This window comes from Saccostrea cucullata, unplaced genomic scaffold, assembly GCF_032062105.1.
Source record: "Saccostrea cucullata isolate Sc308-1 unplaced genomic scaffold, CSIRO_AGI_Scuc_v1 ctg53, whole genome shotgun sequence".
Classification (NCBI taxonomy): Eukaryota; Metazoa; Mollusca; class Bivalvia; order Ostreida; family Ostreidae; genus Saccostrea; species Saccostrea cuccullata.
In genome coordinates, this window is record NW_026936258.1 from 568,302 (window position 1) to 582,902 (window position 14,601).

A 14,601-nucleotide genomic window follows, 5' to 3' on the forward strand; every position below is an offset into this window, starting at 1 on the left:
CATTAATTAAATACACTGTATTTTTAAAACATGGATGATCAGTGACCATTTCAACCTAGTTTTTTATTAACCTCTCTTAACTCAAAGTAAAATTTAATATTTAAACTGCAAGAGTATTAACTTCGACTTGTTGTAGACTGCCATAGATTTTGAGTTGTTTGATGGTTCATTGTTTGATTAGGTGCTGGGCTTTGTGTCCACCACTGGTTGGTAGTTGTTTGATTAGGTGATGGGCTCTGTGTCCACCATGGGTATGTAGTCGTTTGTTGCTTTGTTGTCTCATTGACTGCAAGATTTTAAATGATTTTCAAGTAAAGAGTCGGTGAACATTCAAAGAAGCAGTGACATTTTTATGCTGATCAGGTACATTAAAAATAATAAAATATACTTACACGAGCAACTGAAGTATATAATGGTGGTATTTGATGAAGAGGGCACTAAGGCTTCAAATTCTGGCAAGTAATAGTACAGCATACAGGTAGCATTATGGGAGAAGTGCACTGCAAAAACACAGAGCCAGTTCTTACTCTTACAGAATTTCTCACACTCATCTTCAGAAGAATTTTCATATGTATTGTTGGGGGTAGCTGCTATTTCAGAATTGTAAAACTTTTTTGTAGGACAGCTCATATTTAAATGAGGAGGCTGCATTGTTGATGTCCAATATCCAGATGTTGTAGATGACATTTCACTCACTGCAAACAAGAAATTCATTACTTCATATTACATGTACATCAACAAATTTTTTTTTAAAAAAATGAAACAAAATTTATTATTTAAATGAACAGAAACTTTTAAGGCCATACTTACTTGAACAGTTTTTCAGGCCCATTGTTATGTTCAATGAAGATGTCCTTAGAGAAGGGATGTAGTTGTACACCATACAAGTACTATTAGACCAGTAAAATGTCACAATATAACAACCAGGTGTATTCAAACAATGTCCCTCACACCCATCTATAGTTTGAGTAAGAGAATAAGTGGGAGGTAATCTTGTTTCTGTGTAGTACAAGATGTATCTCATCATGTAGCACCCTGAGGAATCTGTTGTGGGGGGACTGTGGGTCGTCGTGGGCGACGGTGTCCAGTACCATGGCGTTGTGGTCTGAGGTGAAGCTGTAAAAGGGTAACTTGTTGTTGTTTGGTCTAAAACAAAAACCATGATATCAAACCGCATCAAAATAAACAAAGAATACTGGCAGTTTTTAAAATAACTAGGGCTAATTGTAACGGGAACCGTTACAGATGTTCCCCAAACGCTCCCCAACTCCCTTTTGGTGCCATACTCCCTTTAAGCTTCATTAAAAACGACAAACTCTATGCATTTTACACTTTAACAACGTTTCCCTGAAGTATACCGAGTATATTCAAATTTTAGCATTTGCACGCGTGCACATGTAAATGCATGTGCGTAATGACCATATTCTCTTGTCTACACTATCTATATACATTAATATAATAAAATAATAAAGCATTTAATCCAAAAGTATTAAAAAATACGCTTCATCGTGTATTTTTGAATTTATCCATCTCATGTGCATGCACGTGCATGCATGTGCATGATGACCTTACCTTTTTGTAGGAATCCACTATGTCTATCTATGTTCTAAATCCCATCCTGTTTGGTTGAAAATCAAAGGAGTTATACCCATTTAAAGTTTAAGCCAATCAGATTGCAGCGCACGTGCATGCGCGTGTTTTCATGATACCTGCTATATATTATATTGTAGTATATCCTAATGCATGACTATGTTTAAAATTTCAAACTATTTCGTCAAAAAACAAAAGAGATATTGAAATCTTTGTTTCAGCCAATCAGAGGGAAGCGCACGTGCATGCACGTGAGTTCGTGCTAATTTGACCATGTCATATTATCTAGACTATTAATATATCCTTATAGAATGAGTTTCAAAGCATTTCAATAAAAAATGTAAAAGTTATGGCTATAATAAGTATATCAGTCATTTCACTCATTTCACGCGCACGCACGTGCATGCGTATGCGCGCAAAATGACCTTCGTTGTGCACACCTACACTTGACACCTATTAACCCTAAAAAGGTTTTAACTTAGTTGGGTGAACAGTTTCTGAGAACACTCGCGGACAAAAAAAGTACTGGAGAACAAAGAAGAAAAAAAAGAATAATAACTAGATGCGTTCTTGTTGCTGGTGCAACAAGCAGGTCTTCCGACCGAATTCTCTTTTGCAATCTAATCTGCGTCATCCCTTGAAAAAGATTTCATAATGTATTTTTTTCGTTTACGTTCATTTACAGTATTTTCTCAACACAGATCGTGATTGTTCCAGGTATTTCATAAAATATCTCCAAATACAGCTTTTAAAAATCGGCAAAATCTTCCACACATGTTATAAAAGAGTGAAAAGTAATTTGCAACTGAAAAAAGAAAAAACAAAGAAAAAATTTGGGGAACGCCCCGAGCGGGATTCGAACCCCCGACAGCAAGGCAAAGTTTGGTTTGATCATATCTTTGCAATAAATGCACGCATAAAGAAAATGAAAATATATATAGATATCTTTGAAGACGCTCTATAAACCCTGTAAATCCGAAAGAAAAATATTGAAAAACAAAAAAGTTGAAAAATTGGACTTTTTGAAATCACTTCCGTTTGCGACCTGAAGTAGGAACGACAAAAAATGAAGGACGTTCGGCACATCTACATGTGATGCTCTTTCATGTCCATGAGTTTCAATGTCATATCTTTAGCCGTTTTTGAGAAAAGAAGGGTACAAAAATCCATTTAAAAAATACAAATTTCCCCAAAAATCACGAATGGAAGCAAATTTTGAAACAAGAGGCCCCTGGGCCTTATAGGTCACCTGAGCATTATTCAACAACTTCCCAGTGACTGAATTTGATCCATGTTTTAAGCCAGATGCTATAGCATTTACAATCTGGTCATCATAACTATACACTTAGCAGTTCCTTAGTTTGGATACTTTATACCCATAGGCATGGAAGGGGAACAAAAAATGCATTTCAACTAATCAGTAATATTCAGCAATAATCAGTAGTGCCGCTACCACACATGAACCCTTGACTCTTAGGCCTAGATCCACACATTGCACTATTTTTGGAAAGGCATACTTGCTTTTCAAAAATATTTGATTAATACCAAGGAGCACATTTCAAACAATTCATTCATTTTCAGTACATAAGTACGAGTACAGCCCCCCCCCCCCCCCACCCACTATGGTACAACTGACCCTGGGGCCTTGAAATTTACAATTCTTGAAGATTAGGGATTGCTCATAACTATATAGGTAATTCATCTGCTTAAAACCTAGGCGCAAAGAAGAAAATATTCAAAGATTTAATGTTTTTTCACTATACATGTATAATCAGAATCAATACAGCCCTGCCCTAACACCAGAATCCCTGACCCTGGAGCAATAAAATTCACAATTTTGGCAGAGGCACTCTTGTTCATCATAACTATGTACTTAGTTAGTTTATTTAATACCCAGGAGTAAAGAAGAAGATTTTCAAAGAATTCATGTATTTCCTCTATATAATCAATAGAGCCCCACCCTGACACCAGAACCCCTGACCCTGGGGCCATAAAATTCACAATTTTGGTAGTGGCACTCTTTCTCATCATAACTATGTACTTAGTTAGTTTATATAAAACCTAGGAGCAGAGAAGAAGATTTTCAAAGAATTCATGTATTTTCACTATATAATCAATAGAGCCCTGCCCTAAAACCAGAACCCCTGACCCTGGGGCCATAAAATTCACAATTTTGGTAGAGGCACTCTTGCTCATCATAACTATGTACTTAGTTAGTTTATTTAATACCCAGGAGCAGAGAAGAAGATTTTCAAAGAAATAATGCATTTTCACTATATACTTATTTAGCCCCGCCCTAGTACAAGAACCCCTGACCCCAGGGCCATGAATTTCACAATTTTGGTAAAGGACTCAATGCTGATTACAATCATGCAAACAGTTTGACTGCTTGATGTCCAGGAGTAAAGAAGAAGATTTTTGAAGATTGCATTATTTTTAGTGGTTTTGGCCCCACCCCCCAGGCCCCAGGGGGGCAGGGATCCTGAAATTCACAATTTTTGTTCCCCTTCACCCATAGATGCTTTGTGCTAAATTTGGTTGAAATTGGTTCAGTGGTTGCAGAGAAGAAGCTGAAAATGTTCAAAAGTTTACGACCGATTGACGACGAACGACGAACGACGTACGACGGACGACGACGGACAAAAACAGATAGCAATAGGTCACCTGAGTGACTCAGGTGACCTAAAAATGAAAAACACGTCTGGAGATATTAAGGTGATGCATCTTTCCTGTAAAAATCTTTGAAATCCGTACAGTCAAAGCTGAGATATCGCCATAACTATGAAAAAAGAATAATAATAATAATAATAATAATAATAATAATAGGAAACCGACGGAAAACAATAAGGTCTTCCGAAGGAAGTCGGAAGACCTTAATAATAGGAAACCGACGGAAAACAATAAGGTCTTCCGAAGGAAGTCGGAAGACCTTAATAATAACTAGATGCGTTCTTGTTGCTAGGGCAACAAGCAGGTCTTCCGACCGACTTTTTTTCAGAGTTCTCTGCTCTGTCAACCCATGAAAAAGGTTTCAGAATGTACTTTTTACGTTTACGTTTATTTAGATCAGTCACTCGATATAAATCATCAGTATTACAGTTATTCCACAAAATATCTCAAAATATAGCTTTTAAAAATCGGCAAAAACGTCGATACATTTTTAAAAAGTGAGAAAAGTCATATGCAACTGAAAATAGACAGAAACAAAGAAAAAAAATTGCAACGCCCCCAGCGGGATTCGAACCCCCAACAGTTGGTCAAAGTTTGGATCGGCCATATCTTTGCAACTAATGCACGCATGAAAATATCAAAAACAGATTTAGATTTCTTAAAATATACTCTATCAACCCTGTAAATCTGAAAGAATAATATTGAAAAACAAAAAAGTTGAAAAATTGGAATTTTTCAATTCACTTCCGTTTGCGGCCGGAAGTCAAAACGACGAAAAATGAAGGTCGATCAACACATCTACAATCGATTTTCTATCACCTCAGCAAGTTTCAGGTCCAAATCTTTTGCCGTTCTCGAGAATTTTTTGAGACAAAATTCCATTTAAAAAATACAATTTTCCCCAAAAATCGGGAACGGGGGAAAATTTCAAAAAAGTGAGGGACACTCCTGGAGATATTGACAAGATGCATCATCCCTGAAAAAATCGTTCAAATTCGTCCACGCACAGCTGAGATATGACCTGTACTATGAAAAGTGGAATAATAATAATAATAAAAAACAGAAGGAAAACAATAAGGTCTTCCGAAGGAAGTCGGAAGACCTTAATAATAATAATAATAAGAAACCGAGTAAAAACAATATGTTCCCAAACTCCGTTTGGGGAACATAATTAATATGCTTTTGTTATGAAAAGTGTTAAATAATTGAAATCTTCTACAGCTTATGTTATGAAGGAGGAAACTAAACATAAAGGACAATTTTTTTTTTTGTTTAAATGAAAAAGGTTTTTATGGAAATATTTAACAATATATAACTTTCACAATCTTCATCCAAAAATCATGTTTAAATTAAGCAAATGTTCTAATGTATCTAAATTATGAAATGTGTGAATGTATGGTAGAATATATACCAGAGGAACACATTCCAGTTTTAAGTTTCACATTATCTATAGCAATATAAGCTTGGAAGGTTGTTGCAGAAAAGTTCAAGTAAGCTTCTTTAGAATAATAATTGTACACCGTCACTTCATAACGCTTCCAAGAACTGTTCAATAAATTGAAGTCGTCGATTTCCAGAATATCTGAGGAGCTATATAAGCTTGCGCTGATTAGCAGGAATGAGGCGGAGTAAGGGTGGAGATGGACTTTAGCTACGTCCAACGACAAACACCATACTCCGTAGAACAAACGTCTCGGTGAACTCAAGGTAGAGTTGTATACATATTGATCACTTCCAGCAACAAGGAATTGTCCTACAAAATTAAAAGATATCCAAAGAACATTTAATTTAATATCACTCTATGGTAATGGTATTGTCATATGAGATATAATGCGCAACAAAAAATAAAGAATTTGGATTGGACTGAGAAGAAGGCACTGGTTAGCTGTGTTTTGGAAAAGGGGGAGGGGCAAATGGTGATGGGGGGGGGGGGGGGGGGGTGGCCGGGTTAACAAGCATAATTTATAGTAAAATGGATTTGCAGATTTTAATTACCTTGTTCAGTATCATTGGTGGAGTTAAGGCCTTCTAGTGTATTGGTTCTGGTCCAGTTCCCATAGTATCCACACAAATCTTCATCATTAAAGTCACATGTAATGTTAAATACTGAAATTCAAAAATAAACACATCAACTGCAACCCTTAAGTACATCAAAACTAAACCTAAATAACTATACAAAATTCAGTGCATTAATTGGGATTGAGAAATTTATTACTGTAAACCAACTTTTATTCCAGTGCAAGAAATTTTCGTGAAGTTTGCGAGAACCTCATCATCGTGAATATTTCTTGCCACGAACCGGTCCTTAAAGTGTATGTGTCTGTTAATAACATCAAAAGAGGCTTGATCGCAAAAATTAATCATCGCGAACTAGTTTATCCCTGGTTATTCGCGAAATAAAGTCGTCACGAATAAAAGTTGGTTTACAGTATTTGCTTGGAAATTGAAAAAATCATAACTGTAACGAATACACTTTGGAAAAATTAATTTGAAAAAATAAGAAAAATATCATTGTAAGCAATTTCATACAAATCACCAAAAATTGTAAACCATCTTTGTTTATACTCATAATAAAATAGCATACCACAGTCCTGTTCATCCTCCCCATTTAAGCAGTCATTCTGTTCATTACATCTGACAAGGGAGGGTAAACACACATCCTCTACACTGCAGTAGATCTCTGTGGATTCACACACTAAAATAAAGATAATTTATTTAAAACAGTGTGACCGTTACGGTAAGAACAGATACCTATCCATACTAAGATCTGTCTCTTCAAATCGCACGTGACATTTGGTCTAAACTCTGATGTCACATGACGTCATTTGTCAGTTGCATTACAATGTACTAAACTGAGGTCTGAACAGAACTATTCATCTGCAATATCCTTCAAATTAGGGTGAGTTTACTTATCTTTTTTTTGCAATTGTTGCTGTAAATGCAGGAACATAATATGTGGTGAGATGCAAGTCACAAAGGATTGTGGGTCAAGAGCTTTCTTCTAATTAATGTGCAGACCAATTTTTCTCTTCACCTACATGGTGTCGTTAAAGCTCACAATTGATAAAGGGGAAAATACCCCAACCCAGTTTATATCCTATAAATTGGATAGCTATTAAATGCATTCCTTTAATAAAGAAGAGCAAACAATTCTACAGAATGGTTTTCATATTGATAGCAACAGTAGATGTAATTTTGACATAATAATATTCTCAAAGGCTGATTTTAATAGACAGTCAAGGATTTACAAAATATAAAAAAAACCTATAATCAGTGATCAAAGTGTACCTTGTTTTCTACAATATCCTTCTGTGAGTTGAACGTCATCAATGTACATTCCATCCGAGTCACTTGTCTGGGGGATGTGGAGGGGAGAGAACTCAAATATAAGGGACATCTCTCCGCTGGTGATGTTAACATTTCTCCTGAGCCATTTATTTCTGACAGACGTGTCAAATTCAGCCAATGAGGACAGAGAATTTGAGTCGTTCCTGATAACTCTCAGAAGAGACACATGGTATCTGTAGTAAGAAGCTTTTGTGTAGAATGTCAGACAGGAGTCTGCTGATACATTGATAACTGGTGCCTTCAACAATCCAATCGAAAACGAGTTGTAAACAATAGAGACAGCCGCTGAAAATTATAAAAATATACCTTCTTAAATTCATTGATGATTTTGATAAAAATTTGACATTGTAGTACAGGGAAGTCTCCTTTTAAACATTTTTATCTAGCAGCTTGGTGGAGTATTCTTGGGAGATTTTTTATTTACATGGCTACTTTCAACTCATAAGCCACAAATTCAACTTGAATCTACACTATTTGAAGACATTTGTATATGAATTCACTACATAGAGATGTTTGTCTAATGATACTACTAACTGTGGATTGTCAGTAATTTTACTAACCTCCAGACCTATTGGTTGCTGAATTCAGTGCTCTTGTTCGATCTTCTGTAAAATCCTGTCTGATGTTCTGACCATGGTATCCACAAAGGTAGAATTTGTTAAAGTCACAGTCAACACTGGCACCTCCTGTTGATAATTTGAAAAATTCAAAAATAACATCTTTATTTCACAAGCAATTTATGCAGTAAGTATGAAATTTGACCATAAACAGTTCTACAAATAACAAGTTAAAAGGTCCAAAGAACAATTAACACTTGAGTAATATCTTTGACCACCAAACTATCATACCAGAACTTTAGGTCACATGTTCTCTTTTTCCTTAGGGTGACTTTATGATGCTATTCTAATATAAAATTTATTCAAAATTTTACATTTCTGAACTCTCTGACATTGTCTTTACAACCTTTATTTCGATTCATGACATATCAACCCTCATGCCTAGTATGATTTTCTGAGCTTATTATTATGTTATGTTACAGAAAATGATCACTGAACACTGACCATTTGAATGACTTGTATTTGGATTCTTGGTATAGTGGCAAGTTAAGAGAATTAAGGCAGACACATTTTTTAAAGAATCATGTTCAGCTATAAAACATATACATAAATGTACATTTCTTCCTCTACATTTCACAAAAGCTGTTCTCTTACCACATTCCATTTCATCACTTTGATCTGAGCAATCAGGAAAACCATCACATTTCCCAGTAGCTAAGTAACACTGGTCTCCACTGGCACAGAGCAACTGATCGCTTAAACACTCTGTAAAACAATGTACCTGACAGTGATCGGAGTATAAATAGTACAACTTCAGTATGACGGGATGAAAATATGTATTTGATAATTTTTGGTAATTGCTTCATTACTATATACCATAATGATAATTACAGCTTACTCCACTTATTTTGAACTCGCTTATTTTGAAATAGAAATAAATCCCCAGTTTTTGCCTCTCATATTCTTTGCATTAAAATAACGGTTATATTGAAATCGGATATATTGAAATTTCACTTATATTGAAGCCACTGATCGGTCCCCATAGGTGATAATGAGTTGTTTTCATAACGGTTATATTGAAGTACTCCCTGGCGTTACGGTTGGTGACAGTAATTATGCCTGATTGACCAGTTGATATACAAAGGTGTGAATAATTAAATTTTCAACTTATGTGTTTTTATACTGCATGCTCTTACGAAACAAAATTCTTCACTGTTATATTCTTTGCGTCCACGTGTATAATACGGACATGTTGAGGCTAAACAGCTAAAAGTAATAGTGACCCCCACAGATCTAGAAAAAAACATAACTTTGAAATGAAATACGTTCTGTTAATGGCTATTGATATGCCTAAATTCGAAAAAAATAAGGGATTAACCTGAGTACACTTTCGATGAAATACAAGCAGCGTTTAGCAGTACTCAACCGTTTAAATCCAGTGAATTTTCTCCAAAACGTAAATAAATGCGATCGGGGAATAATGATGAGGTTGAAGATTGTCTTTTAAATGAAACAGAAACAAAAGAAAATCTAAACTTTCAAGGACTCATATTCTATGTAATCTGTTCACTGTTACAGATAAACGATGACAAAATTAATTTGTTCGGGTTTGTTCTTCTTTATTTTAGATCGGGATTGAACTTGTAAACATGGCGGCTTCACGATTTCGCTTATATTGAATTACGGATATATTGAAATAATTTGCATGGTCCCCTGAATTTCAATATATCCGGAGTAGGCTGTATTAGATATTTTTATGCATGGAGGCTAATTTTGTTCAAAAAGAAATTTCAAACATTTTCAAGAATTTGTAACTCAATTTTTTAAAATTTCAGATGAAAACTACATCTGTTGATAGGATAACACATAATCACATTTTGGAGGTTTTTTCAAAGAAACCAAAATTCTAAGCAACAGATACCATGCTTATTCACTTCATAACAAAAAGTAATAAAGGTAAATTCCTCATTTTGACTAACCATGTTGCAAATATAAATTTTCTTCTATCAAACATTAAAAATTTTAACAAGGAAAGAAAATCTAGTTGGGCAGATTATGCATTATATACAGATTTAAACATTATTAAATCATCCATTCTTTACACACTGAATTGATGACAGATTTTCCATTATTTCCCAATCATGACAAGGAGCACACAGCGGGAATGAATGGTTGGCAGGGGATTTTCACTCCTCCATGGCACCTGATCCCACCTCTGATGTTTTGGAGGTCCGTGTTTGCTCTGCTACTACAGTACAGGCAACGCGGATCCCGTATTTCCCGCGTCCCCGCCGCGGTATAATCACAACGCGGTATTTGGCCAGGTAGACAGGTAAACCGCGTTCCCTCCGCGGGAAATTCATCACTTACCTGTCCCCGCCGCGGTTAAATCATCGATGAATTACTGACAATTAGTATCGTAAACAAACGGGAGTTATCTCCCCGAATTGTAATTTGCGAATTTTCCCTGTAACAAAAAAAAAAAAAAAACAAAAAAAAAAAAAAAAACAAAACCGGGTGTTTATTAATTAATTTTGCTATGAATAGAATTTAAACTAAGAAAAAATAAGTTTATTTTTGTTTCTAAAATTACATATCAATATTTGAAATTGAATAGAAAATTTTATTAAATTGTTACGTCTTTGCAATGGTTAATTATTTTGTGTTATTAAGAATCTATCAAGAAACAAAATTAAATACTAGAAATTTTAATTAGTTTTTTTTTAAATCTTCATATTATATGCAAACTGTAATAAATGTTGAACTCAGACTGTTTAAGTTTCGATAAACGATTTTCAGCATTCATTTGAAAAAAAAAGATGTACATCTTTTAAAAAATGTACATCTTCATATTGTTTATTAATTAAGTTCGATTTATTGTATATAAAATGTACAGGCTTTTTCTTAAAGTGTCAAATTACCGGAAAACATCCGATGACGAGCATTTGCAGTTATGTGTAGTGGGCACGTGAACTTAAATTTTCTTTATCCAAGATATCAAGAAAAAAGTTCTTTTCTTCTTTATTTCTCATCGTTTATGTTCTGTTCCCAAATTAAGAAAACTTTTCTTTAATTCATTTCCCTCTTTTATATAAATGTGCAGGCATTTTTCTCAAATTGTCAAATGACCGAAAAGCATTCGATGGCGAGAGTTAACTTTGAGCACGTGAACTTTATACAAGAGATCAAGAAAAAATATCGTTTTTCACCTTCATATTAACATGTATTACTTTTTAAAACAATGTCTTTCTTTTTAATTTTAATATTTCTCGATTTTCGTGTTCAATAGATAAGATAGGATGTGTAGGTGTAATGATAAACTTCACAGACGAAATTATAGTTTATATTAAATATTCAATGCAAAAATTCATATATTTTTGTTTTCTTTGACAAATTCTGTTTCTTTGTGTATTAAGTATTAGCCGCGATCATTTCCTGTGTATAGGGATTAGCAGTGCCTGAGCAGGAAACGACATGCCCTGGGGGTTTCACACCTGTCTTAGAGTTTACCTTGGGTAACGCTCGCTGGATGTGTACATCGTTGTCCAGCCATTCAGCAACACATTTGATTCATTGTTTCATTATTATTTCATCGATATCATTTTCAGATGCGATATTAGCCTTGGAATTTGTGTCAAATTATTGTTGCTTTTTTTAAACGGAGTGTATAAAAAGAATAAAAGTAAAAAAAAAAACAACCTTTTAAAAGAAATTAATGAAGTATTTGATATTAATTAGATCAAATAATGATCCATTGCTATGTTATTTCGTGTCAGTTTATACCTGTACCAGCTAGTAGAGAGAGAGAGAGAGAGAAGAAAAATATCACAATATTAAGGCACGTGCATGATCGTTTTTCCTCCTTTTTGATCAGTATATCAATTTCTTAGTCTAGCGAATAAAACTACCGCTGATTTATCAGTTTATTGACCATTTGTGGATTTTGTCTAAGTTTTATTGTTATTTATCGAGAGACTTGTTTATGATCCACTTTCTTCTTTCGTTTAGCATATCATGCATATGTACATGACTTCCCTTTTTGTCGCCAGATTACAACGACAGATTTTTTGGGGAAAAAATGTATTTTTGTTATAAAATTTGATTAAGAAAAACACAGTATATTAAAATTGTCGAATTATTGAAAATATTTATTTGAAACAAAAAATTTAAAAAGGATTCTGTCTTCAACAAAAACATTGAATTCTTTATTTCATGCATTTCAATCCATGAGCTACACATGAAAAAAAAACGGCTTCGTTTTACAATGTCGTAGGAAAGCGCATACAGGTAATACACTCAGGTAACATCCTGTGTATATAGGTAGTATGTACACTAGACAGCGTCGTTCCCTCGGGGCTTCTCATCCGCTTTGAGTAAGCTACACTCCACACCAAACTTACCTGAGGAAAACCGAACGGTAACACAGACATCTGAAAACTTGAAGCTTGGCAACTTGCTGATTAAAATAAGTTAATTTCTGTGTTGTGTGTTCAAATATTTTAAGGGCCCATATTTGTGTTTGTGTTTTATTTGAACCGGAGAAATCTGAAATTTGTTTATGTTCATTGACATGATTTTAGTAATTTTCGAAAAGAGCAGAAAATAGAAATACATTCAAATACTAGCTATGATATTATTGATAGTCTGAATAGAATGACCTGTGATTATTTTGTTAACAATAACCCCCCCCCCCCTCCAAAAAAAATAAAATAAAATAAAAACAAATAAAAATCGTCGATATTTAGTTCATAGTCTTACAGTTAGCGCATAATAATGGAACAACGGTATTCCTACACTTACGCGTGTTTTGTTAAAATTTAATTGTAATTATGTATCACTATCTATCATCGTTTTTCATGCTATTATTTATAACATATATGTATACAGAAGTAACGTTACTTTTCTAAATGAAACCAAATGACTGATATAATCTCGCAGATAAATAAACACATAGCTACATGTAACTGCAACTGCACGGGCTAATTGTGAACACCGGATTACACCAGTGCATATAAAGAGAAGCGATATCATGGCATTCTTTAAATTTTAATTATACCCTTTTAGCAATTTGAAGATCATTTGGGGTGGTATTATTGATTTTGAAAATAAACTTTAAGTTAATATATTCGATAAATTATTCGACTTTATTTCATCCCATACTGTACATGTATTACTGTTAACAGACGTGTTTGAGAATTAATTAATTTTGAGTGACTATTAGTACAAAAAAAAATGTTTTTTATTAAACAATTTGATAAAACTTAAAAAATGAATTTTTAAAAATCCATGTAATGGTGTAAATCTATAATATCAATGTGTTCGTAATCCCCCCCCCCTCATTTCGACACGATTAAAAATCAACAATACTTTACAGGTAAGAACATCTTAGCTGAAGAATAACGGTAGCTGGCCCCGCCGCGGTGTAAACACGGTCTCAGGTAGCACCGCGATCAAAACCCGCGACGGTGTAACGCGGAAAGGATTAATACACCGCGGAGGGGACGCGGTCTAATACGGGATCCGCGTTGCCTGTACTGTATTTTGTATTGTTTAATGGACTTTTGAGTTTGAATACTGTTCATTATCTCCATACATTTCCCAGTAAAACTTGTCTGATCTGCACCCCATTGGTTCCAAAAAAATTGTTCAGATTAGGCAACATTCCAGATTAGACAACATTTAAAAACAACTTACTGCAAGGAACTTCATGTTTACACCATATCTGACAAGATACATGAAGATTAGACAAGTTTTACTGTACTGACTTGAATAACTTTACCCCCCTCCCCCCCTTTACCCAGAACTGCTACTATACCTATCAGAGGACAATCTCCAGGGGTAACTTTTAAGTTATCTATCTTGACCATGTCGTAGTAATAAATTCTTGCAGACAGAACAATATAGTACGACTTGAAATTGGAGTACAAATTCAGCCACTTCCACTGTCCTCTGTTGGAAGACCCTGCAAACCACGACTCATTTCTCCCCATTTCTGCATCCATAAACCTACAATATACAATGTTTACCATAGCAGTCATCAATTATTACAGTATGTAATGGACATTCAACTTCAAATCAAACCCACACATTAGTTACATGTATTTGTGATATGTCTCCCATTTAATTTCTTTGAAAAGTCTTTTTCATTAACAGTAAAAATGGCCAACACATCCTATATCCACATTTCATTTCGTTTATAAATAGCTGTTGCCTTACGTCACAGTGAGGCTACTTGAAAAGTAAGTGCCCAACATGTATTCAAGCTGGACACATGAGCGATCAGATACTCCAGTAACAAGAGGGGACACCAGTGATGTGGTAAAATATCCGTAGGATCCCAATCTCTTGCCCTCAGCATGGAACCCATCTAGATAAAATAATAAATTATAATGCTTAATAGGGATGTGCGATTTTATCGGTATACCGGTATATCGCG

The 14,601-nt window shown here is 34.6% G+C and overlaps 1 protein-coding gene across 1 annotated transcript in view; it reads right to left on the reverse strand.

The window, feature by feature from the left end:
- The window catches only part of LOC134245112 (MAM and LDL-receptor class A domain-containing protein 2-like), a 169,439-nt gene that overhangs the window by 69,709 nt on the left and 85,129 nt on the right, over window positions 1-14,601 (reverse strand). The window contains exons 44-54 of the mRNA XM_062727371.1: window positions 14,382-14,532; window positions 13,981-14,171; window positions 8,820-8,930; window positions 8,169-8,294; window positions 7,549-7,893; window positions 6,845-6,955; window positions 6,256-6,366; window positions 5,672-6,013; window positions 811-1,146; window positions 393-695; window positions 122-286 (exon numbers count right to left, since the gene is read on the reverse strand). Coding sequence (XP_062583355.1) covers window positions 122-286; window positions 393-695; window positions 811-1,146; window positions 5,672-6,013; window positions 6,256-6,366; window positions 6,845-6,955; window positions 7,549-7,893; window positions 8,169-8,294; window positions 8,820-8,930; window positions 13,981-14,171; window positions 14,382-14,532 — 2,292 coding nt within the window. The remainder of the gene's footprint in view (window positions 1-121; window positions 287-392; window positions 696-810; window positions 1,147-5,671; window positions 6,014-6,255; window positions 6,367-6,844; window positions 6,956-7,548; window positions 7,894-8,168; window positions 8,295-8,819; window positions 8,931-13,980; window positions 14,172-14,381; window positions 14,533-14,601) is intronic.